Here is a 25368-nt window from a genome sequence, read left to right as displayed (position 1 = left end):
CATATTCACGTAACCTCATCTGAATCTCACAAGGGACAAAAAAAAATTACTGACAAATTAATTTGAGTCAGGTGTCAGCCTAGTAGCATATAGACAAAGATGAATGCATTAGAATTTCAATATCAGTAAACAGAACATTATGAGATTAATTAAGAAAATCCCAAAATACTAAATGTTTTAAAAAAAAATCTACAGACCCATTCAACCAAATGCTTTTGTGTGAGGCAGCCTGGTCCCACATGGCATCTCACATCTGAGATAGCAAATATTACTACAGTGTAATAATAATGAATTTCAGCTTGATGACAAAGAGTAAACTTTTTCAGGAAGGAGACCAAGAAATTATTGATATTATCTGCCCCACTGCCTGTTTGAGGATAAAGTATTAAAAATGGGTATATCATAGTAACTACTTTTTTATGCCATATATGGCATAAAAAATAAATTTTGCTGCTCTTCCAACAAAATGATTGTTCAAAGTCTTCTGTCATACAGAGAAAGACTTCAGCTGTCAGTTAATTTAACAGGACTGAAACCATCTACCACTTCTCTCCATTCATCTTAAGCCTAACAATGTACCATGGAACCAAGCTGGCTGGACACAGGAAGATTTTCCCAAAGGAAGCAAGTTACCCTGTCAGTGCCAACCCCACAGAAAATCACAGAGTAGCTACACACATTGGGGAAGGTCTGATAGTGTTTGCCCACAAAGCTGCAGTCAGTGAGGGACCTACTGGCAGCCTCAGGGTGCCAAAACTGGCCAAGGAACACAAGATCTAGATGCAACACTGTTTTGAAGATCTGCTTAATAACCTAGTGAGAAGTGGAAAAAACTGAGATGCTTTCATGCTGGAGGAAATGATCTAAGCACAGGAGTGAGCTACTCTGATCAAAGATAAAGAATTTCCCAAGCTCCTACCCAGTAACTGTTGATCTTCACACCTTTTAATAAAATATTTGCCAAGGGCAAAACTTAGGTAATAGCTCAAAGTAAGGGACATATCTGGAGACATTCAGGAGAGTTTTCTTCCATGGAAGTCCACTAAGGCAACACACAAAGAAACAATATTCTGTAATTGATTAAAATACTTTATTGGCTAGAAAATGCAGAAATATGCAGTATGCATAGAAATATACTGAAATACGAAGTCTTCCAGAATATTCCTGTATAAAAACCACAATTCATACTTCTACATCTTATTTATATACAATACCAAATGTATTCAAGAGTGTGAGTAAGGTCATATTTGCATTTCTTTCTTCTCTTGAAAGCACATTTGGTGTAGCCCAAGGCCTTTTTGTTTCTTCAAGAGAAAATTGCACAGCTACCCTATTTCCTCATTTGGCCTGAAACCTGATGATATTTTACATATTCTTCTCTCCCTTACTAGATCCTTTCAAGCTTGACTTCTGCTTCTTTTTCTCCCTTTGTCCCAGTATGCGATAGACTTTTTTCTTAGCCTCCTTTTGCCTCTTGAATTTCTGTTCATCCTCCTTCTGCTTAACTTTGAGATATTCTTTAAGCTGTTCCCGATGCTTTACTTTGGCTTTCTTTATCTTGTAATTATTCACTGTACTCAAAGCACTGAGTAGAGCTGATATCTAGAATAGAAAATACACAATCAATATACATGCAGCTCAGTTTTGGTGAGCAAGAAGCAGTGTAACCTCAGCAGACACACATAATGAATCAGAGATTTAAGGCAAGTTCCTAATTATCTCTGCACCTGTTACCCAATTTCTAAAATGGTTTAATTATTTATCCTGTTAGGAAATTAATCAAAGCTTTAATTTTTGTGAACTCCGATTTTGGTTAGACAGCTTTTAAAAGGCTGTGCCTAATTGCTACTATAGAACACTTAAACTGCAGTTTGGATCTTCTTGCCTCTGCAAGCACTCTAATTCTCAATTTTGGAAGCAGAGTATTTGCTTCAATTCCTGTCTGTGTTAATAATGCATGGCAATGACAAGTCAAATAAAAAACTGCAGCTGCCAATTTAAGTCACCCATAATATGAGAGCACTAAATCCAAGTGAAACACCTTGCAAGTGCTGTGACAAGGACAAAAGCCGTATTTAGGCTTCAGGTGACCTACTAGTCTAAAAAATAGACACCATCCACTCAGTGACAGTTCCATCCACATACTGTGTGCCAAACAGGAACAAAACAAATTGCAAGTGATCATTTTTCACCAGGAACATATATATCTTTAGCATTAGCAGTAGATTCAAATGCCAAAACAATAGTTAGAAAAGCTTTACACAACACATTTACCCTTCAGGAGTCCTTGTTTCAGAGTAAGTGATAATTACCTTCTTTTCATGAGGCTCCCTGATAACAGCTGGTCTCCACTGGTCTTTTGGAGTCTTGCCTTTCTTCTCAAGATTCTTAGGCTTGTTCTTAAAAGGCAGTGCCTTCTGCAGTGCTTTAGGGATGTGGAGCTTATTGAAGTGCCTCTTCTCCCTCACAATAGGCTAAGAGAATGAATACAGAACATACATATAATATTCATGATCTGAAAAAGCTTTTATTTAATTTTGCATCTTTTAGTGGGGAAAATACCCAACAAAACACCACAAACCAAAACAGAAATACACACCCCAAAAAAACCCCAAACCAAACAAAGCATAAAAAACATGAACCAAAAGTAAAATAACAACATCCTCTGACATCCTTGGACTGAACTGTAAATGATATGTTCACCCCAAATAGTACAGCAGAAGTCTCAGTAAGCTTCTGGAGAGGACTTCTACTCTGCAGATTACTTTATAAACTTTAAGTGACCCAAACAATCTACTCTCAAATGTTTTATTTCCATCTCATGCCAGGACTCATGTGCCTTGTAGATATAAATTTCAAGTCCCACATGCATGTGTATGAACATGTATTTACACTGCTCTCAGTTTGCACAGGTCTGAGACACACTGCAAATTTGACTGGTTTTAAAAAACAAAACAAAACAGAAAATTACCTTATAGAGAGAATCCTTGTTTTGTTTCAGTTTGATGCCTCGCTCATACCTCAGCTGGCCTGTTGTTTTCATTCCACTCCAACTATCTTTCTCCCCTGCTGGCTTCAGCAGGGATGTTACAGGGTTATAAAACATTGGGATAGAAACAGGATACCAAGTCCTCACAAAAACAATATCTGAAAGAAAAGGGAACATTACTTGGCTCTAAAAATATGAAATGTAAAGTGTTCATGACATCCACACTCTAAGCAAAGATGGCCTGAACAGAACAGATACTGCACCACATGCTAGCAGTGTGTTTGGTATATAGACCAAATGTCTTCAACTTGTGGTAAAAGCAATGCAAAACCCCATAAAGGCATGAACAGTACACATTCCTCAAGAGTAGGCAGCTGAATACCATCCTGTTCATCATTCATATTCAAGAACAAGCAACAGAATTCATATATGTAATGTGCCTATATAATTACTGACAACACCAATTTTCTTTTCCTTTGCCTATTTTTATAAAAGAACTAACTTGCTTTTATTTTGCACTATCTGTGATTTTGATGTGTTTAGGAAAACAGGTCATATAAACCCAAGTAAGTATAAACTCATATTCTCAATATCACAGTGACACTCAGCAAACACAGGAGATCCTCTGCACAATTTCCCCAAAAGGTTACAGAAAAAAAGTTCTCAGAAAAGTGTCCTTTTAAGCACTTGTACCACTAAATTCAATTCATCATGTTCAAGGAAAAAGGCTGTGTAAAACACTAAAACTGTGCTCTGTAAATCATTAAAACACTTGAAGATGCTTGTCTTCCACTCAAGCCTTTTCATCTGCATACTATATGACTTCTGAGTAGAAGTGAAAGAAATCCAACACAAAGTACACTTCTTTTGAATTTCACTCCACATCTCACAAGGTATTTCTTACTCCATGAATTCACATCTCAATTATCAAATCCCGGAATTCTGAGACACAGCTTTACAATCTGTGAAGAAGGATGAAAGCTGTGTGATACCTTACAATGTGCAATGTGCAACTTACCACTCATCAGCAGCTTGTCTTCAAATGTTGCTCTGAAAGCACCCACAGGAGCTCTGAGGGCCTTTTTGATCTGGCCTCGGATGCCACTCACACTGCGGATCGCTGCACCTTCAAACTTGGCCACTTCCAACTGAGAGTTAAACATGCCCTGAAAATGTGAATTACCACTGTCATTCAAGATGCCAAGTCTCTCTCTGTGACCTGTGTAGGCCACAAAACCAGAATTCCCACAAGCATATCTTATAAAGAAACAGGAGAAGCATAGCATTGTCTTTAGCCTAAGAGTGCTGATCATACCAAAAACCCAGAGCTGACTTTAGGTGAGCTACTGAAAGTAATCTACCTAATCATACATCACAGGCAAGGCTGCTAAGCATTAAATATATGTATTTAAAATTTCAAACCAGAACATATCTACAGAAGCTTTACAGTTCTCCTTTAAAGTAATTTGCTAGAACACAGGATACCTTAAAAACAACCAAGCTGCATTAAGTTGCTAGTTCTGAGATTCTAATACAATACAGTTCTTGAAGGTTTGTGCTTCTTTCATATATCACAAGAAAAGCAAGAAAAAAATATCTCTGTGCCTAGTGCAAACACTTGAGTGCTTCATTGCTGGGATCACTGCTTAGCTGCTTGCTGCCTCAAATGCACAACAACCTAAGCTCTCCCTGAGCTGAAAGCTCAGCTAAGCACAGTGGGAAGGTCAGTGAACATTCACTTCTGCAGCACTCCCTACCCCAGACATTTTTGTAACTGTAACTGAGAAGCCTTAAGCACTGCTAGAAGTCTCCTTTGACTCCAGAGCTGAAATTTAGTGGGATCAGACTGATCAGAGAGATGAGACCAGGCATAGGTTTACATCCTCCAAAGCTGTCATTGCTAATCAGTGGGTTTTTAGGAAGGAAGCAGGGGGTGGGAAGGAAAACAAAAATCACTGAATGTGAATCAGGAGACTGTTCCAGAATTTTTGTCTGGTTAACAATTACTCATATTCTTTGTAGTAACCAGTACCTTTAGAGATCACTTGGAAGGGAGCTCCAAAAAGCACAGGCAGCTCCTGAGATCCAGAACAGCATTCAACAATAACTGAGAACTTCTGCCTCAGGAAAGACAATCCCAGGGTGCATTCCTTTCTAACATCAGTACCTGTGGTTTTGCAGTATACATACCTATGAACTTACCTTAATAAAACAAGTGTTCTTGAAAATTTTGAATGGAAAACCAGTTAGCTTTAATTTCTTCACAATAGTGATGGATTTATCTAAATCAAGCACAACTCCTGTGGCAGCAATCCGGAAGTCAGGCTGAAACATCAGACATGAAAGACACTGCTGAATGTGTATTCCTCAAACGGTGAAGACACCATTTAGAATCACAGAAGCATAAAATTGTTTGATTGGAAGTCATCTAGATGACTTCTAAAGGTCATTTAGTCCCACCCCCTGAAGTGAGCAGGGACACTTCCAATAGATGAGGCTGCTCAGAGCCCCAGCCAATCTGACTCTGAATATTTCCAGGGACGGGCCACCCACAACCTCTCTCATCAACCTGTTCATGTTTTACCACCCTTGTTGTAAAAACCTTCCTCCTAATATCTAGTCTAAATCAACTCTTTTAATTTAAAATCATTCCCTCTTATCCTATCACAGCAGGTCCTGCTAAGTTTATCCCCACATTATTTTTAAGCCCCCCTTATATACTGAAAGGCTGCAATGAGGTCTCCCCAGAGTTTTCTCTTCTCCATGATGAACCCCAACTCTCTCACAGCCTTTCTTCCTGGGAGAGGTGCTCCATCCCTCCAGTCATCTTTGTGACTGCTCTCTGGACCTGCTCCAGCAGGTCCCTGTCTTTCCTGTGCTGAGGGCCCCAAGGCTGGCCGTGGTACTCCAGCTGGGGTCTCACCAGAGCAGAGCAGAGGAGCAGAATCCCCTCCCTTGCTCTGCTGCTGGCACTGCTCTTGCTGCAGCCCAGGCTGTGATTTTCTCTCTGGGCTGCAAGTTCACACGACCACAGCTCAGCCTCTCATCCACCAGAACCCCCAAGTCCTTCCCAGCAGGGGCTGCTCTCAATCCCTTCACTGCACAATCTGCACTGACATTGGGGCTGCCCCACATCTGGTGCAGGACCTTGCACTTGGCCTCACTGAACCTTATGGGCTTCCCCCTGGACCACTTCCCAAGGTTCCCCTGGACTGTACTCCATTCCTCAGGCATGTCAACCACACCACAAACTGCCTGTGTCACTGATGGTCAGTGCTCATCAAACAGTGCTGGTCCCAGCACAGACTGCTGAAGGACACCACTTGTCAGCACTGCACACCAGGACACTGCACTGCAGACCACCACCCTCCAGATGTGGCCATTCAACCAACTCCTCCTCCAGCAAACAGTCCACCCACTGAATGAATGAATATCTTTCCAACTTTGAGAGAAGGATGTTGTGGGGCACCTGCACTCCACATTTCACTTCTAAGACTCAGAATTTCTAACCTTTACAGAAGTAATGCAGCATGAAAAATGCAGATTGACTAGTACAGACTAGTTGAGGTGCTGCTGACATAACATTCCTACCATTCACTAATGAGATTTCCAGAACTGCCATTCTAATTACCTTGGAAACAATCTAAAAGTCCTTGTGATCTACCTCACTGTGTTCTCTTTATGGAACAGAATCTCACTCAGACAGAAAGTCTCAAAGGAGAAGTGCTTAGTGCACTGCTCTAAGACACTGTATTATGCGAGGGACACATGATCAAAACAGACTTTTAAAACATGTAAAAAGACAACTGTGCAATAGTACTTGAAGGCATATTTTAGGAAGGAGATAATAATCACCACTGATTACTGACAAGCTCTTTACAATGCCATGCAAACATGACAATTGGTAAAAAAAGCTTTGCCAATTGGGAATTGCTTGGTTTTGAAGGGACCTCAAAGATCATCTCATTCCAGCACCTCTGCCATGGGCACCTTCCACTAGAGCAGCCTGCTCATGGCCCCATGCAACCTGGCCTTGAATCCACAGCTTCTCTGGGCAATCTGTGCCAGAGCCTCATCACCCTCACAGTAAACAATTTCTTCCTGAAATTTGCTAAAAAAATCAAACAAACAAACAAAAATATCCTCTCCATACAGTTTTCCACCTCAACATAATACACCTTTCAAAAGCTTGAGTCCCGCTACTTTCATAGTTCCTACAACTACACTGTTTTATCATAATGTAAACTTTCTTCCCAGAACATATATATTTTCCACAAATATCTATAGAAAGTGTTAATAAACATTATGTGGTAACAAACCTACCGTTGTGCCACTGACAGACTGCACTGCTAAAAATCCTGTCCCCTGAGGAGTGATGGGTCCTAAAAGAAAATAAATTTTAAAATTTCTGAGAAGTTCTACTACATATCTAGCCCCTATTTAAATTCCAAAAGCTTAAAAAGACATGAAAAATGTACTCAATGTAGAAAACCAAAGTTTAAAGCACTCAAACTACTGCTCACATTTAAAGTCCCATAAAGGAATGGTTAACCAGAAGTTACTCATGCAAGGGCTGGGCCCATAATGTGTGCAAAGTCTATCTGCACACAAATCAGGCTCTTCTTCAATATGCTACAACTTAGCAGAATGCTCAGAATTTGATTAAAAGCCAAGCAATTCACAAATCATTTAAATAATCCACAAATATCAGAGAACTGCCAATTTTCCCACACTACTTGATGTTATTTTTTGTTCCGTGGGAAAAAAGCTGTACTTTTCATTGCAAAAACTGCATTTCCTGATACATCCTGCAAAGCCAGAGAGCTGCACACTGCCAAAGGGAGCTGGGACACACTGCAGCAGGCTCACCCCAGAAGGCTGCCCCACAGTGCATGTGCAGTGAGAGCTGTACACTGCTGAGGTGAGACGGGACACACTGCAGCAGGCTCACCCCAGAAGGCTGCCCCATAGTGCATGTGCATGTGCAGTGAGAGCTGTACACTGCTGAGGTGAGACGGGACACACTGCATGCAGCAGGCTCACCCCAGAAGGCTGCCCCACAGTGCATGTGCAGTGAGAGCTGCACACTGCCAAAGGGAGCTGGGACACACTGCAGCAGGCTCACCCCAGAAGGCTGCCCCACAGTGCATGTGCTGTGGGGTGTACTTGAGCAGGCGGTGCCGCCCATTGTGGTCCTCGATGTAGAACATGGGGATGGTCTGGAAGCGCCTCCAGCCCAGCGACAGGATCAGGGGATCGCGCGTCTTCAGGATCTTCTTGTACCACCGGTGCTTCTTCAGGCGCAGCTGGTTGGAACAGAAGGTGAACCATGCTACTACAGGATGGCAACAGTGATTCTGTTTTCCAGGAAAGATTGAAAGCAACTTCTATCTACACCAGAATTTTTATACACTAAGTTTTATCTTTGGTTTATCTTCAGAAGATCAATCAGTATTTCACTCACTCTGAAGCCATGTGTGTACCCATACAAGCAAGTATTATATTAAAAATACATTTATATATGTGCTAGTAGCTTTTATGTAGTCACTTGTATATAGATCATGAAGGTCAGAGAACAATTAATGTTTGCAATTTAGCAATCACAGTATCAGACCTTAGTCCTGAGACACCTCTGCAGCTGAACATTAAACAGCAGTAACCTTTTCCAGTTATCCAATTAAGCCTGTAAAGGTCCAGAATCTGCTACTGTAGAATTACACTTTGTGTCTAAAGCAAATCCCCTATTCAGGAGACAAGGATGGAAGTTCCTGTCTGTGTTTACTGTATTTCAAGTACACAGAAAGCAGTAACTCCAGACACCTTGAAGCACACCTGCACTGAGATAAAATGCACTCAGCCCTTTGGCTACGTACCTGTACATAGCCGACATTTCCCTCGCTGTTGCCCAGACCACCCAGGATGATGGGATAATGAGGATCAAAGTTCAGGACAAATTCACAGGGCACATTCTCAATCTCTATTCGAACATACATGCCAGGCCTGAATCCCTCATACTGCACTCTGGTCTCATCATCCTGATCTTCAAATTCCGCTCGGTTCAGCTATGTGACAAAGACATAATTCACAAAATTCAAGTACTGTTCAAGAAGGGATGGTTCTATTTAAAACATTCTAACATTTATAGAAATCTTTTTGGGAAAGATCTGATAGGTTTTGTGACTTCGGGGGAAGATCTCTACCACCACAAAGCCCTTCCAATTTGAGATCCCAAGTGGCCCTGTTAGTCTACTCGAAAGACAGTACCCAGTATTCAGACACTGATTCTTTTACTGCAATGTCCTTCCTTACCCTTTAAGTGCTCTCAGTGCATCAGCATATCAGAGCTCAGATTCTCCTTTGTGACAGAGGCTAATACAAGCAGGTAAGAATTAATTTAAAAACTATTTAGGGCAAAATTTTGTCAAAAGACAAGACAGTGAAGTTATTAACATTATTAAAGTTATTAATGTAAGGCAGTGTTCTCCCAAGTCAGTCAAAGAAGGAAGCTACTTTTAAGCTTACAAGTTCTCATGTAGAAAAAAACAAAGGCCTGGAACAAAACCAACACCTCACATTCCTGATACAGTTACACTGAAGACTTCTACCACATGTACAGAGCAACAGTCATTAATTATTTTTTCCTCAAAATAACTTCACAGTTGGATGAAAAAGACTGTCACAGAGAATGTACTTATCCATTAAAAACAGTGCAAAAAATCATACTAAAAATAATACCAGGAAAATATCTAGCAGAAATTAATATGAGAATTTTCATCTTCCTACACATAAAAGGATGCCTTTTTTATTTAAAAACTTTTTAAGTAGTTGAAGTTTAGATGATACATCCTGGCTTATTCAGTGATTTAAAGTATGGTTAAATATTGCACTCAGTTTAAATTAAGCTTTCACTTGTTTGGCTTGCTTTCCTTTCCAGATAACAGAATCAAAAAGTTCAAGAATAAAAAAATCACAAGCATGTATTTCTTTCTGAAATACCTCCTGAGCATCACCTGTGTCTCCAGGGAAAAATCTTTGGGAGACAAACTCTGTGGAGCATTTTGGAAGACATATAGCCAGATAAATTGTCAAATTAGTAGACAGTACCTGTGCTTGTTTATGCATTTCTTCTTTAAGATCATCAAAGTATGTGGCATCCCCTTCATCATATTCTGCATCAAACATTTCTTTAAGTTTTCTTTTCTTGTCCATGCGCTCCTTTTTCTTTTCCTCCTCCTCAGGCTCTGGTTTGGACATTTTGTCATCTTCCTCCTCCTCTTCTTCACTTCCAGACTAATCAACAAAAAGTTGTCAAACACATAAAATGCTTCACTGAAAACAACCCATTCTGACCAACAGTTTGATAGATATTATTAAACAATACTTTTATAGATATGATTAAACAATACTTTCTTATAGTGTCAATTATTAGACATTTGAAAAACATTTCCATTTTAGACAGAAATTAGTAAGCTATTCATACAAGGAGACAACTTCAGCAAGGACCAAAAGATCTCATTATCTAATCCTATTCCTTTTCACTGACAAAACTTTTTTGACTGAAGATCATTTTATCATAAGGGAACAGACCCTAGAACTGACCTACCTGTTATTCTAGAGCTAATATAAGCATATGTAATAGAGGAGGGAAAAAAAGTAATTGTTGATAGCATTGAGCTATCAACTGCTGGAAAGCTGGAAGCACTCTAGAGAGCAGGGAGAAGGAAGTTTGTTCACAGACCATTTCAAAACTGCCAAAATGATGCCATTACCCTCAATTTTATAACAAATGCAAAGCCATCAAGCTGCTCAGTCCAAAAAGAAATTGATTTTTCAGTTTGTACTGTCACAGACAACTACAGTTCTGTTATTGGAAGATATCCAAGCCACAGCATAAAATTGCTTCCACCAGCCTCCTCTATGCAGATAAGAGGAATGAACTAGGAAACTGTGTCAAGTTTCCACTATTTGTTGTGCTTAAACAGTGTGCTATAATCTTCTGCATCAGATGAGATGACATAGTACAAACAGTTATGATTACATTTGGTTTTAAAATACTTCTGTCCTGCCTCCAGATCCTGCAGCTCTTGATTAAGCCTGACACCTACTGTTAAATAAGTGAGGTGACTTCTACATAATTAACTACAAACAAAAATTCAGGCTCAGGCTAAAAATATGCCACTCTAGATAAAGTCAGCAATAAACATAAATTTTCTTTCATGCTCCCACTGATTTCCTTCCTATTGATTCTATGAACACCAAATTTATTACATAGGATGCCTATCACTTGATAAGAAACACATACTTATCTTGCTAAAGAACATAAAAATGCTAAAGAACATAAAAATGCAGATCAGACCTGCTCTCCTCCAGCAGCAGCTTTTCCTTTGTGCACGACCCCAGTTTCCAGATCTTCAAAATCTCCATACAGCTCTTCTGCAACAGTGAGCACCCAAGACATGTGAGCATTAGTTAACCATCCTGCTGTATTGCTGCACACCATCTCCCATGTGTTCAGTGCTATGCATTTCTCAGTGCTGCCGTGCAGATTAATTTCAGTCCAAATACTTTTGATTCCCATCAAGTTTTATACATTTGTTTTGTCCTCTTTACAGCTTCAGCTGAAAATTCCCAGCTAAACTCAACGTGGCTCCTCCTTTACCCTTTCAACACCCTTATGATTTAAAAAATGCAAATAAAGTTTAGATCACCCCAAAGGACTCCCAATACATTAGTTTGCACTCTAATGACACAAGACACCAGCAGAGCAATTGAGCTCCTATGTTTAATTAAAAAAAAATTAAATATAGCTGACCGTCTTTGGGTTAAAAACATGAGCTTATAGAAGCCTGTTAAAGCACAATCATAATGCATGTAAGATATAGCCAGATTATTAATCTTTTTAAGTATTTCCTAATTAAAAAAAAAAAAAAAAAAAACCAAACAAAAACACCACCTCCAAAACATCTGAAGATAGATCTCACTTTTCAGCCAAACCTGAAAGGCAAGTCTGTCTTCCTAATAAAGAATAGTTTCTGTTTATTTCCACCATGACTATCCAAAAGAATAAACCATATATGATGAACAGATGAACTCAGACACATAATTCAAAGCTGGCATGACCAAGTCTTGAGACTAAGGACTCCATTTTGTAATTTAAGTTACATACTCTATTTTTCAGACAGTAAATGTCCAGAATGTGGTATGTGCCTACTGCTTCTACAGAGACTGACAGCAATGTGTAATTATATTAGCATCTATATAATAATTTATATATAGTTTGACAAAAAAAACCCTGCAAGTATAGCACTAAGGTACAATATTCTGTATACATAACTAAAAAGTCATACTTTTCTTAAAAATCCTATAGAGGAATCATTTTTAGAAGTGTTACACATACCATCTTCCTCCAACAGCTTTGCTGCATCTTTATCATCCTCCCACTTTCCAGTAACAAAGCAGTCTCGAATACTGCTCATAACCTGCAAAATAAATTGCACAGCTGCATTGCCTTGCGCAGCTGCAGCTTATCATCAACAGAAATATTCTCCAAGACATTCCCCACTCCCCCATCAGAGACAATTCTCACATGCAGCTCCACATCAAGACACCCTTACCAAAACTACACAATGCCCCCCCAAAAGCAGCATTGTGAACCCAGTTTAATTCTTGCCAAAAAGTCCTTACATTACCAAAATCTCTACCCTACGTTGTATTTTCAATTGGGTCTCCCATGCTTTTTTTTTTTTTTTTTTTTTTTTGGTAAATAAGGAACAAACTATTATCCACCAAATACTCAAATGATACAAGCATTAAATTGATTTACTCTAACTTGCCACTCTTCTAAAAACAAACCTTGGAATCTGTTACTTATACTGACAGCAAGTGGCAGAATCTAAGACACTGTGGGCATAGCTCCCACAGCTCTGTTTCAATAACAACTCAGCCATGCTTTGAGACACAGCCAGGACAGAACTAGCAGGATATGCAGAAGCAATCATCCAATGGCATTACCTCTTCTAAATCCCAATCTTGTGGCTTTTCTACCAGGAATTTGGAGCAGTCAAGAGCATTGGCCTTCTGTTTGGATGCTTTGTCTGGACGGCTGACACGAAACAAACCTCCAAGTTCATCATCTGCATCCTCACTCTCCTGGTCCTCATCCTCCACAGCTAAACCAAACACAGAGGCTGTGATGATTTCCCCCACAGTACATGCATGAAATTTGTTAGCCACCTCTTTCCTATGTTTCCTAACAGCTGCAGTAGTTTAAAGAAATAAAAGAGCCAAACTGGAACAGTTTTGAATGTAAAAGCCTGAAGAAAAAGGTACACTGATCCAGTTGTTTCCATAGCTGGAATTATATAAAAAAACATTGTCCAATAAGTAAACAGAGGATGCTTGTTCAATATCACAAATCAGAACAATAGCAAAATGATCTGTGACCAGGAAGGAACAGGAATTAAACTTGCATGTAAATAAACAATAACAGGCTGGAGAATCTGTCAGAAAGCCTTCCCACACCTGCACTCTGGAAGGTTTACAAAGGCCAAATTCTCATCATGTTCTACAAATGTTCTGCACAATGAGATTGGCACTCTCAGACAACAACTGTACAAGTTGTGAATTAAAACAGGACAAGTTACATAAACAGCAATTTTCTCTTCCTTTAAGCCAGCTATTTTTCCCCTTGACAAACACCTGATACTAAGTCATGTATAAGAGATTCTTCCACAGTCACTGTGAGACAGAAATTCCTGAAACCAGCCAACATCCCCTCAGGAAACACAATTACCACAATGGGTTTGCATAATATCCACCAGATCATTACACAAATTACCAAACCTTAGAGGTTTGGAAGAAATAACTGTGTAAGAAAACATGAGTAACAACTGAGCAGTCTGGAAAATGAACTCAAAATGCTTTTAACGGGAAAAGTTAAAAACTGTCTTCTCATTACAATTATTAGTGAAAACGAGCATCAGCAATTAAAAAGTCAATTAACTCTCCTCAAGCCTCCCACCAAAAGACCATGCTCAAATATTCAGACTTGAAAACTTGGTAACAGTTAAAAGCCAGCATATATTGAGTCAAGTTTCCAAGCAGATCTGTACCTGTTCCATATACAAGTTTGCGAAGATTGGGAGTTGAACGCTGCTGTCTCAGAAAGGCCTCAGCTGCCTTCTGTGTGAGGTCCTCTTTCCATTTAAGTGCACCTGAAAAGGGAAAAAAATGCAAAAAAGAACAAGAATCAGCAACTACAAAAATAATTTAAATAAGGACACGACTTAAGAATGTTCAAAGGACAGCCTTTGAACATCTCCAAAGATGGAGATTCCTGTTCCAGTGCTCAGTGAGCAGTTCGTGCATTTTAGTAACATTCCCCCAAACATGTTTTACTCTTTCTAGATGTAATAGAGCATCATAATTTGTTTTATATAAATAGCTATAAAGATTGAAGAGAATTATATGCAAAATCAATGAAGTTTTGTTTATAAAATTAATCACCTCCGTGGTAGAGGAAGGAAACCGGACACTGCACATCACAATGTAAATGAAAGGCTTAATAGCAAGTATTTCAAGCTTTCCTAACTTGAAGTTCTGCTACTTAAGAATTATATATAAATACATATTTATATATATATATATGACAGGCAAAATTATGGAGTATTTACTAATTATATCCTTTAACAATTAATACAATTAAAGTGGACAGTAAAAATTAAACAGTTATAGTCTACCTGTTGTGTCAGCAGAAACATCTATTTTTTCTTCATACTCCTCTTCCTCTCTCAGCAGGTTCTCCACATCATCATCCTCAGTATCTACAGTTTTAACTTTAGTGTGTCTAACACTATCAGCTTTCTTTGCTTTACTGTCCTGAAATCCATTCCTATTTGACTCTTCACCTTCTAATTCCTCATGTGATTCTCCTTCATCATCACCCTCTTCAAGGGAAGAGTTCTCATCCTCAGATTCTGATGCCTCTTCTGCAGTGCAGTTTCCTGAATCTGTAGTGAGCACTCCTTTTCTTTTGGGGCTGTGCTCTGAGATTTGTGGTTTTGCTTCTGTATGTTCACTATCCATATCACACTGCTTAGATTCAGCTCTCTTATTTGCAGCCTCAAATTCACTACCTGAGCTTTCATCTTCACAAGTCCTTTGTGTGTCCCCCTCCTCCTCTTCCTCCTCCTCATCTTCCTCCATCTCACTGTCTTCAGGGGCAGTTTCTCCTTCTTCTTCAGAGCTCAGCTCCAGATCATCATCACTGTCAGCAAATGCTGGTAGCTCATTCACAGCTTCTTCCTGAGGCACCTCTGTTTTCAGACGCTTGGCTCTCCTAACAGCCATCCCTTCCCGCAAGAGCACTCTCTCACTTTCTTCCTCAGCATCATTTTCATCATCACCATCACTTCCATCTTCAGACACTGCTTCTTCCTCATCTTCTTCTTCTTCTTCTTGGACATCTTCCTCATCACTTGCTGCATCATCATTTTCCTTCTCGTCATCTTCAAATACGGCTTTCCGACGAACTCTTCCAGTCTTCAAATCCACCTGCCTCTCTTCTTTTGGCATCACAAACCTATTCTCCCAAAGACCACATTTGGGGTAAGATGGTAAAGTACAAGAAAATTTTAATGAAAGAATGAAGCTTCATGTTAATATTGTTAAAGAGTTCTACAAATTTTCTTTCAAAGAAAGTGAAGTTACATAGACCATTAGAAAGGCACTGGCATCCTGTAATGTGTCTTTATTCAAGAATATTGAACGTTATGGCCAAAACTAATTCCAATAAATTTCTTCCTTTTCCATGGAAATAATTAAAACAGAAATGTTACTTGTATCAGCAAGAAATTCCTAGAAGGCAGGTTGCAAACATTCTAGTACCAATTACTTTTATCCCAAAATACACTGTGGCATATGAGTAATCTCAGAAGAGGAAGAAACAGACATTTTACAGGCTGTGCTCTATTCAGAATTCTTCCTAAATTAGAGCCATGAATCTCTATTCATTCATGCTCAAACACTGCTCAACATTCAAAACTTACTCTTGTCCTACATCTTCTGAACCCAAGGGTGTAGAGTCCATGAAGAGAGAGACCTTGCTTGATGCCATCTTAACATCAATGGCTGAGTGTGTGGAGATGAGGCTCTGAACAAGTTCCTGATTTGGCCTCACTTCCTCCTGGAAAGACAAGACTTCTTACTTTTCAATGAAGTTGAATAAATAATTGTCTAGTGACACCTATCAGTCTAAACCAGCAGAAATATACCTATGCAAGAAAAAATTGCAGAGCATTTTAAAGAAACATTTTCTCAGAATAGAATTGCAAGGCCTCCCTTCCCCTCTTCACATTTCAAGAATATTTATAATATCAACCCAAGAAAAATTGAAGAGGGACCCCTTCACAATATGCAACCACTACAGTAAATACCAGCAAACACATTATCACAGACCCAAAGGTATTTAACATTTAGCACAATATAGGGAAAAAAACTGAATTCATTTTGTTTGTAGGTAAATCCTTTTTTTTCTCCCTTTGACTAGTCAAATCCTTAAAGTTTTCTCCCAACAATCACCATGCCCTGCAAATAATAGTAATAGTCCAGCACCAGATTTCATAAATCTTAGGTCAATATTTAGAAAGTTATTACACAAACTTTAGGTATTTAATATTAACTGATCTTCCAATGTTTTGTACAATACAAGAAACAGAAATATCCCTTCTCTGAAATCCCTGAAGGAGAAAAGAACTAATTACCCACTATGGACAGATAAAGATTGTTTCAAAGAAGCTTATTTATAAACATTTATTTTGGCTTTAAGGATAAAAACTATGTTTTCCAAGAGAATTCAAACCACCACCAGCATTCTTTTACCTCTTCTTTTTCATGAGCATGGCTTCCACCAAGGTCAATGTAAACAGCATCTTTGTCATACACAATACCCCCAACTCCTGAGAGAGGGGCATAGACAAGCTTCTCTTTCTCATTCAAGGAACGTTTCTTCTGCTGCTCAGGGAGAGCACAGGGGTCTGGCAGGAAACTCACATCACTCACTGTGAAGTCTCCAACACCTGAGGGGACACACAATGATTCATCAACAGGAAGCTCTGTACCAAACATCCAATTCCTCTGCCTTACCACTGAACTCAGAGAAGTATACAGAAATTCACCAGAATCCTGCAAAGCTTTGTTTGTTTCTTTGGTTGTTTTCAAATTACAAAAACAGCAGCTCCCTTTTCTGAGTAGGTCTGTAAATTTATTATCACAGTATTTCTAAATTTAAACTATTTAATCATTCACTTAAAATATTAAATCAATTCTGACCATAATAAACATAATCTACTAATTCACATAATTTAAATTAACTTGTCATTATTAGGGCTGATATGTTTTACATTTTAAGCACTTTCTAGAAGTGATACACTTATAAAAAATTTTAAGTACTGTGAATAAGGTATTTATCAATGCAACAAAACTGCAAAACTATTTACAAGATTTATTTTCACAAAAATGCGCACTATGAAAACAATTTCAAAAACATAACAGAAAAGTGGAAAATCTGTTGTATAACATACTCTGAAGATACAAATATTTGCAGCTATGCTGTTTTTTGCATATCAGTACAAAAAGAATTCTAAGACTGATAAATTACCTGGCATGTGAATTTGACTTTTGTTTTTTAGGTGGGCTCCTCTCAGGTATCCATACAGTGATATCTTCCTGTCACATTTGGGATTGATTCGAACATCCTCTGGGTTTGTCAGCTCTTCCATTCTACTCAACATTTAAAATAACAGTTACAATACCCAGAGTCTCAATGATAACTTTTGAGAGAAGGTAATTTAAGAAAAGAGAACATCACTGCTGCCACTGCATGATCTGCAGACTCTAATAATCAAAACTGAATTATCATGTGAAAGAAAAAAATCATGGAAAAACTGATCTCCTAAGAACATTTTAGAATTCTTTTCTAAAAGCTGTAAAATTATGCTCAACAAATTTCCAGGTTTACTGACACTTCACCGAGCAGGTACTGCTTTCTTAGCACATTTTAACTACTCTTTATCGGCTCTGTACACACAACTCCCCTCTAATCAATCTCACCGATAGAGGGCAAACAGCGGAATGTCACATTCCCTGCAGCCACACAACACCTTCCTTTCCCTAGGAATGCTGGTGAGCAGCACAAAAGCTCCCACAGAAAAGAGTGGCTGCTTGCAGGCAGAGGAGGGGAAACTCCTCTCTACACTGCACAGGGGAGGCAGCACACAGAGCCCGGGAGGAGAACGGGAGCAAAACCCGGCTGCACATCACCTTAAAGCTGACCCAACAATCATCAAACTGCAACACTTACAGCAACCTAAAACAATGTTAATGAAATACTACAGAACATGGGGTTTGCATTTTCCCTCTCTTTGCTTTACCTATTTTGCAGGACTTTGCACAGTGCTTATCTACTTGCTAACAAATTTTCCTAAGAATTAAAGCTAAAGAAGAGGCTCATTCAAGGCGCCTTGGATTATTGTGGGAAATAAGTCATAACTGTAAGCATTCTGGCAATAAAATATGAAAGGTGAGGTAATTTCTCAGGCAGGCACAGCTGCCATCAAGATTACTTTCATGTTCCAAAGAGACTGTGAATCAAATGCTGTACTGGGAGACAGAGCAGAAGGGATATTCCAGGGAACTCAGAGGACTAATTCACCAGCTGCTGTTTAATCACTAGAATGCAGTTTCTTTTCCAGAAATTCAGTATACTCATCAACAAGCAGGATTATTTTAATTATCCTGTGTTTCAAAAGTATTTACAATATACCAGAGGCATGTACATCACTTGATACAAGTGAAAACTGAACTGAACTGCAGAGGCACCTTCCCTTCCCAAAGCCACCCAGGGAACACCAAATACCCATTCACACACAGAGCTGAGGGCCAACAGCACAGCTTTTTCAAACAACAAGGTGCTATCTAGGCTGAGAATAAAGAACAGAGACAAAACCACACACCTGTCTGCAAGAACATATGGGTGAGACGTTTGCCAAGTGAGAGGCCGGAATTTCATAACCGAGATAAAACGCCCCAAATTGTGAATTTCCTGCTTTTGATATTCTCCATGAACCATCCCAGACAAATAAAACAACTTGGCACCCTAAACACATTAAAAAGACATAAAAACATAAAAAATTCTATGTAATACCCATAAAGCTAACAAGAAAAATACACAGTTAATGCAATCGTAATTTGTAAGTCTTAATTGAAAATTATATTACAACTGGTTCTGAAAGATCAAACTAACCAGGTTACTTCAACATGAAAATTGTCCCCTAAATCTCACTGGAAAACTAGTCACATCCTCAAGACCTCATAGAGACCTACAAGCAGATCCTCCTTGCACAGCACCTGCATAACAGACCTAGTAGTAAATTAAGCAGCTTATCACACCAGGAGAGAGAATAATCACACAAGTATTTCAGCAAACAAAAGAAAGATTAAACAATCTGATAGAGTATCAACATTGTTCACGTACCTATTTAAAAGATGTAAGAATATAATAAACACTTAAGTATTGACCTACTTTTAATTTAGCTTCCATAAAGCAAAATACATGAAAAAATTAATGTTAAATGTCATACCGGATACACTTCAGTCCAGAATCTGTGCTTTAACTTCTTTTTAGTCTTCTTTAATTGTTTGTTGTTCTTGAATGTGTCCAAGTGGGTTAGAACTCCCATAATTTTGGGAAAGCCATGTACCTGGCAAATGTTCAGGAATTCAAATGTCTCCATCTCAAATCCAAAGCTGGCATCAATGAGCATGAGAACCTGTAAACACAATATTCACATTTCACTACAGCAATACCCCAGTGCCCACATGAGGTTATTTCAAAGACCACACCTTTAAACTCTTAAGCTTCTCAGGAACTAAAATTCTAAAATGCACTGACACAGCAGCCAACAATCACATGAAAATGGAAGCAAAGTTAGTTTAGGGTTTTAACAATAAAAAACTCAAAGCGTACAGGAATTGATGCCAGATCTTCAAGCACTGATGTAATCTCAGCCCCCTAACAACAAATCCAAACAGATTCTCAGCACCACCATGTGCACACAGAATCTGAATCATCCACCAGCAGAAGTATTTGTACTGTTTGGTACACGTCCCATACTCAGTAGAAAACATAAAAGTAGAAGAATATCTAGGTAAGTGTGCACACGTATTTAGATATTTACATAGTTAATACTTAGACAAGGATCCCAATACCTAATCAGCTGTGAATAATATACTCCAAATCCACATGTAAAGTAAAATTCTAAACAAAGGGATCATGCACTGGATCCCCAGTATCAGTTGGTGGAATCTCTTAATCCAAAAGTTGCAAGTAAATTACAACAGTGACCACACTCCACTGAAACCAGCTGTATTACTGCAAAACAGATGGAGACCTCAGGGTGCAGAAAAAAACCCAACTAGTAAACTAAGAAATATTTCTACTTTGAACATTAGTTTAAAACTCCTTGACTAAAACTCATTTTCAGATTTTATATGGTTTAACCAAATCCCCTAATGAGAAGTCACTGTGTCACCTTGGCTCACTGTAACACCTTCCACTAGAAGTTTACCAGTTGCATTGGCAATGAAGCTCAGCAGCATTTCTCTTCTTTCATATCCTCCCCACCACCCCACAAACACACACACTTTTACTTTCCCCCACCCTCAGGATGAGCAAAGTGCTGGGGTTGTTCCAGAACATAATGTGTCAAAGAGATCAGGTTCTGTTCTCTTTCACACCAAGGACAGTTTTGCCTTTGATAGCAAAAAATGTGTAGACAAACCAGACACTGGTGCAGTCCAATCAAAAGTAGCAATTTCAATATAAATTATAGTAGGAGTCACATTCCATGGTTAACTTACCAAATCAGCAACTTTAGCCAGGTCAATCATTGTGTTAATGTCACACCCACATTCAATAATGGTCAGCCGGCGCTTTTTACCTGGAAACAGAATTAAGCATCAAAAACTGCAACAGAGGGAGAAAAACAATTTGTACAGTTCTATTTTCAGGTCACATTCCTGGAGTTCCTCCACGGTATCTGGGACTCAGATTCTGGTCTAGCATGTAAATCATCCAACATTAATCACGGCAGAAGTGTCTGTTTTTTCCTGTTTATAACTGTACTAAAATATAACTTTTTAATTTAAAATTGTCCTATCTTCTTTTACTGTACATATGCCAGACCACACATCCAAATGGTATCTTCAAAATGACCAAAATCATGAGAACATGAGCACACCCCAGCTCTCAAAGCAAGACAAGTAAGGAGCACTAAAGAAGCATTTCCATTTCTCCACTCTTTGTTCTCACCTGAAACAATTGTAACAGGACCCCGGATTTCAACCAGCTTTTGCCTGGTGAAGTTTTTAATGAGACACTTGATCACAGTGCTCTTCCCAACCTTGGGAGGGCCAACCACAACCACCACCACGGGAGGTGGCTCCAAAGGAGTCCGGTCAACCACGGGAATGTGATGCTTTTTAGTCTTCAGATCCTGAGTTCTGAGGAGAAATTTGTAATAAATAAACACAGGAACACCATGGATAGCAGCATTTAATACTTCAAAGTCTTCAGTATTTGCAAAGGCTTGAGCACAAATGGAGCACAAGCAGAGACACCAGGCACTCCCACTGAGCCTAAGGAGCTGTATTGCTTTTCTGTGGATTAGCAGAGTGTACAGTGCAACAGAGATGCACGAAGCACCCCACTCCTGACACACACAAACCACAGACACAGCGTGACTGGGTCAATGATGAACGCCGGGCAGACACACCAGTGAAAATCACAGTCTGTGTATGGCTACACAAAGTAACAAAGAAAGCCCAGGAACTCCCACCCCTTCAGCCGCCTCGAGGCTCTGGAGCAGCTCCCACCCTCACCGATGGAAAGTCCTGGCCATCCGCACGGCGGACTGCACCGTGAAGGCTTTGGGGTTTCTCTTCCGCGCATTCTCCTCATCGCCTATTCCCAGCTCATTGAGATAACGCTTCCTTTTCTTCTCTGCCTTCGGCCCGCTTTGCTTCGCACGATGCTTCTTCTTCTCTTTTTCCTCCATTTTACTGGTTCAGCACTTGCATACAGCCAGCAGGATCCCGAGTTCCTCCGTGTGACGGCGGGCACAGCTGGCACAGGGAGAAAGCACAGTTGGCACAGGGCACGGGTACACAGCACTCCAGCTGGAGAGCACCGAGCGAGCCCCACCGCAGCCCGCTCCCGGGCCCATGCCGGTGCAGGGCAGCCCCCGCGCCCCGCACTCCCGGCCCGGGGCCCCGGGCAGGCCGGCAGCGCCCCGGCAGTGCGGCCGAGGGCGGGGAGCCGCCGGGCACACCGGGGCCCTCAGCTGGCCAAGGGCTCCGGCCGCGGGGCCGCTCCCCACGAGCAGCCACCACTCACCGGGGCCGGGCGGGCCGTGGGCCCGCTCCGACGCTGTCCTACCCGCTCCGACGCTGTCCTGGCCGGTCCAACGCTGTTCACCCGGCCTGCGTGGTCCCCCCAGGTCGGGTGCTGTTCCCCCGGCCCCGCGCTGTCCCCTCTGTTCGGGTGCTGTCCCCCGGCCCGCGTTGTCCCCCCGGTTCGGGCGCTGTCCCCCGGCCCGGTCCCGCCGCCCGGCCCACGTGTGCCCGCACCGACCGCTCCGTTGCGGAGCTGCCCTCCCGGGAACAGCGGCTGCGCGCGGAGTTCCGGGCACGGCGGCGGAGCGCTATTGCCGGCGCACACGGTGTCCCACAGCGGCAGGGTGGCGGCGGAGCCGCGCAGCCCGCCCCGGGAACCGGGACGGGAACCGGGAGTCGGCCCCTGTGCGCCTGTTCGGGAATAAATGACTCCCCTGCAAGCTCTGTGAAACCCGCGATAGCTGCCCGGTGGGGCCGGCCCCACAGCACCCGGAGCGCAGGAGGCGTGCGGACCATCGGGTGCCCGCGGACTCGGGGCAGCCCCGTACGAACTGACAGATGCGGCCCCAACAATTACTGCGAGAAGGATAAAAAATCAATCCCTGCCAAGGACTATGGGAGAACGAACAAGTCAGAGGGTGAAAGCCTATGGAGAGCTTTTCCGTGCAGTGAATTCTGACGGAATTCATCAAAGAATTGCAGGAACAACGGGGATTTCAGCCCTGAGCCCGGGGTGATGAGGCCACCCCGTGCCCGAGCCCCGCCTGGGCACTGAGGCCCGCGCTCCTGAAGCCTCCGGGAGCGGGGACTCCCCCACCTCCCCGGGCAGCCCATTCCAGTGTCTAATCGCCTTTTCTGTGAAGAAATGTTTCCCGATTTGCAACCTAAGCCTCCCCTGGTGCAGCTTAACACGGTGTCCTCTCCTCCTGTGGTTAACACAGCTCAGGTGGGGGCGTTTTGCAGGTACCAAGCCCTGCAGGCACAGGGACATGACCGGGCGCGCAGAGGGCAGGGTGCCCGGGTGAGAAGTGAGCCATTGTTCTATCTCCGCCTGTGCCCCGCCTGCCGGCCCGTGCCCGTGAGGAGCGCTGTGGGTGCGCACCCTGCACAATGGAGAGCTCTCTTGCCGGGGGTGATTCTCCTTGCGGCAGAGCCAGCGAGGGGCAGGGCTGCTAACGAGGTGTCGGGGGTGAGCGGCTCCCTCCGTGCTGCTGCCGGCCCCATCGTGCCTCCCAGGCAGGCGCCTTCCCCTTCCCGCTGCTCTTGCGGGGCCGTAGCTGTCACGCTGTCACACGGGAGGAGGCGGCTGGGAAGAAAGGAATGTGATTGCAGGTTCCCGCATCAGGATCTCGGGACACCCCTGAATTAGCCCAGCCTGACTAACAGTGACATTGGTGAATTTGGGTCCTTGCTATCTCTTTGACAAGCTATGTCGAAAATACTTTTTTTTCAATATTTAGCGTGTAAAATCCTCCCTTCTTCTGTAAACAGGAGTATTTTACAGGCAGTAGAAGAGTAGTTCAGCTGCTGAACACATTTGGTTCCTGCCCCAGCATCACCTGATCATGACAGCAGAGATGCTGGCCAGTCCAGGGGAGGCTACTATACCATTGCTGTGGAAGTACCTCCTACGTGTTGAATAAGCATTCTCATCAAGAAGGTATTATGAGGGAGAGGGTATATGTAAATAAAGGTCTTAATACTTTTTTTTTTTTTCAAAAATTTACTAAAAGAGTCATAGATACAATCATGAATACAATCATCTCTTTGTCCTTCATTCTCAAATACAACTTGTGTTCAAAGTGCCTTGCAGCTATTGTCTGAAGCCATACAGTTGTTCTGTAATACATGAGCTTGTTCCAATCCTTTAGGTCAAGGCAGAAAAGTTATAGCCAGATAAAAATTACTGACAAAAGTGTGGACTGATTTTCCGGACTTCTGTGTACACACCTCCAGAGACAAGTTTGTTCAGGGACATCAATTTTATTAATAAAATAATGGTCTGTGATTAAGTTTTATTGTTACTCTTGTTCAATAAACAAAATAATTGAGTTAATAACAAATGTATTACATTCTAAGCATACTTTAAAATATTCCAGAGCCACATTTTAAACCCAAAAATAGATCTGCATGTAGAGTTTTCAGCATCCTAGGCCTAATACTGCTTTAACACACACCCATGGCAGTTCTCCAGAGTACACGTGAAGAACCTTTCCATGATTACTGTGGTCTTCTGGACAACCATGGATCTTGAGAATTCTAAAAATAGGCTCCATGTACAAATGCAAAGATGAAACACATTCTTCTCTCCTCTGAGTGCAATTCTACAAATTCATGAAGGTAAAAAACCCTTAATTTGGCAACTAGACAATCACAATTAAAAAAAAAAAAAAAACAAAAAACAAAAAAAAAAACCAAAATTCAACAATTTGCAAACAAATTACACAAAAGAAAATCACAAAAATATTGCCTTTTGAAAGACTGTGGTCATTTTTAAATGAAAACACTATAAATTAAGTACCCAGGAAAAGACCATTAGTGTTCTTTCTGAGGAACACACCTAAAATGCAAACACACCCCGTGAGATGTCCCCTGCCACCACCAAGGCTACTTTTCACATGCTTGTACCCCTCTTGTGTCAATGCTTTCTCAACTAAAAGCTATAAGTCTGTTATCTAAGATTCCTTAAGTTAAAATAAGTGAATTATGACCAGAATAGAAACAAAACTCAGCAAGGCCACAGAAACACCACTATAGTGCTAAACCTCCTGGCAGAACAAATCCAGCAGAGCCTGAGCACAGAGAGCTCTTCAGTGCTGACACAGCTGTGAAGGTCAGTCTGTGCAGGCAGGTTAGTGTCAGGCTGCCCATAACAAACACGTGCAGGAGCACTGCAGGGCTGGTGGCAGATGGCCTGGGCTGGGGAGGCA

General features: G+C 41.2%; 1 protein-coding gene across 3 annotated transcripts; it reads right to left on the bottom strand.

Moving 5' to 3' along the window:
* Nucleotides 1–1076: 1076 nt before the first annotated feature.
* On the bottom strand, nucleotides 1077–22585 carry BMS1 (BMS1 ribosome biogenesis factor). 3 transcript variants are annotated; one of them, XM_063163902.1, is made up of 23 exons: nucleotides 22482–22585; nucleotides 21926–22168; nucleotides 21357–21547; nucleotides 20906–20985; nucleotides 19627–19815; nucleotides 19000–19142; nucleotides 17646–17767; nucleotides 16868–17064; nucleotides 16036–16172; nucleotides 14728–15569; nucleotides 14101–14202; nucleotides 13001–13158; nucleotides 12387–12468; nucleotides 11346–11422; nucleotides 10094–10279; nucleotides 8863–9051; nucleotides 8115–8295; nucleotides 7313–7371; nucleotides 5192–5314; nucleotides 4008–4155; nucleotides 2972–3147; nucleotides 2313–2474; nucleotides 1077–1602 (listed from the first exon to the last, which is right to left on the bottom strand). In XM_063163902.1, the coding sequence occupies exons 2-23, from the start codon at nucleotides 22099–22101 to the stop codon at nucleotides 1366–1368; spliced, it is 3957 nt and encodes a 1318-aa protein (XP_063019972.1). In that variant the 5' UTR covers nucleotides 22102–22168; nucleotides 22482–22585; the 3' UTR covers nucleotides 1077–1365. The 3 variants fall into 3 exon arrangements, with proteins under 3 accessions (XP_063019972.1, XP_063019973.1, XP_063019974.1); XM_063163903.1 differs by having other exon boundaries at nucleotides 22440–22518; XM_063163904.1 differs by lacking the exon at nucleotides 22482–22585 and adding an exon at nucleotides 22462–22479.
* Between the last annotated feature and the right edge of the window lie 2783 nt (nucleotides 22586–25368).

The sequence above is a fragment of the Melospiza melodia genome, chromosome 9 (genome assembly GCF_035770615.1).
Source record: "Melospiza melodia melodia isolate bMelMel2 chromosome 9, bMelMel2.pri, whole genome shotgun sequence".
In the NCBI taxonomy this organism is placed as follows: domain Eukaryota; kingdom Metazoa; phylum Chordata; class Aves; order Passeriformes; family Passerellidae; genus Melospiza; species Melospiza melodia.
This window is presented reverse-complemented; position numbering and strand designations above follow the sequence as displayed.

Excerpts from the sequence above, each read along its gene's own strand:
- BMS1 (XM_063163902.1), bottom strand. The coding sequence starts at position 22,101 with ATGGAGGAAAAAGAGAAGAAGAAGCATCGTGCGAAGCAAAGCGGGCCG. Across the intron at positions 14,203-14,727 it reads TGTTTCTGCTGACACAACAG|GTGCACTTAAATGGAAAGAG; the intron begins GTAGACTATAAC and ends TTCCCTTTTCAG. Across the intron at positions 9,052-10,093 it reads AAATGCATAAACAAGCACAG|CTGAACCGAGCGGAATTTGA; the intron begins GTACTGTCTACT and ends TTTGTCACATAG.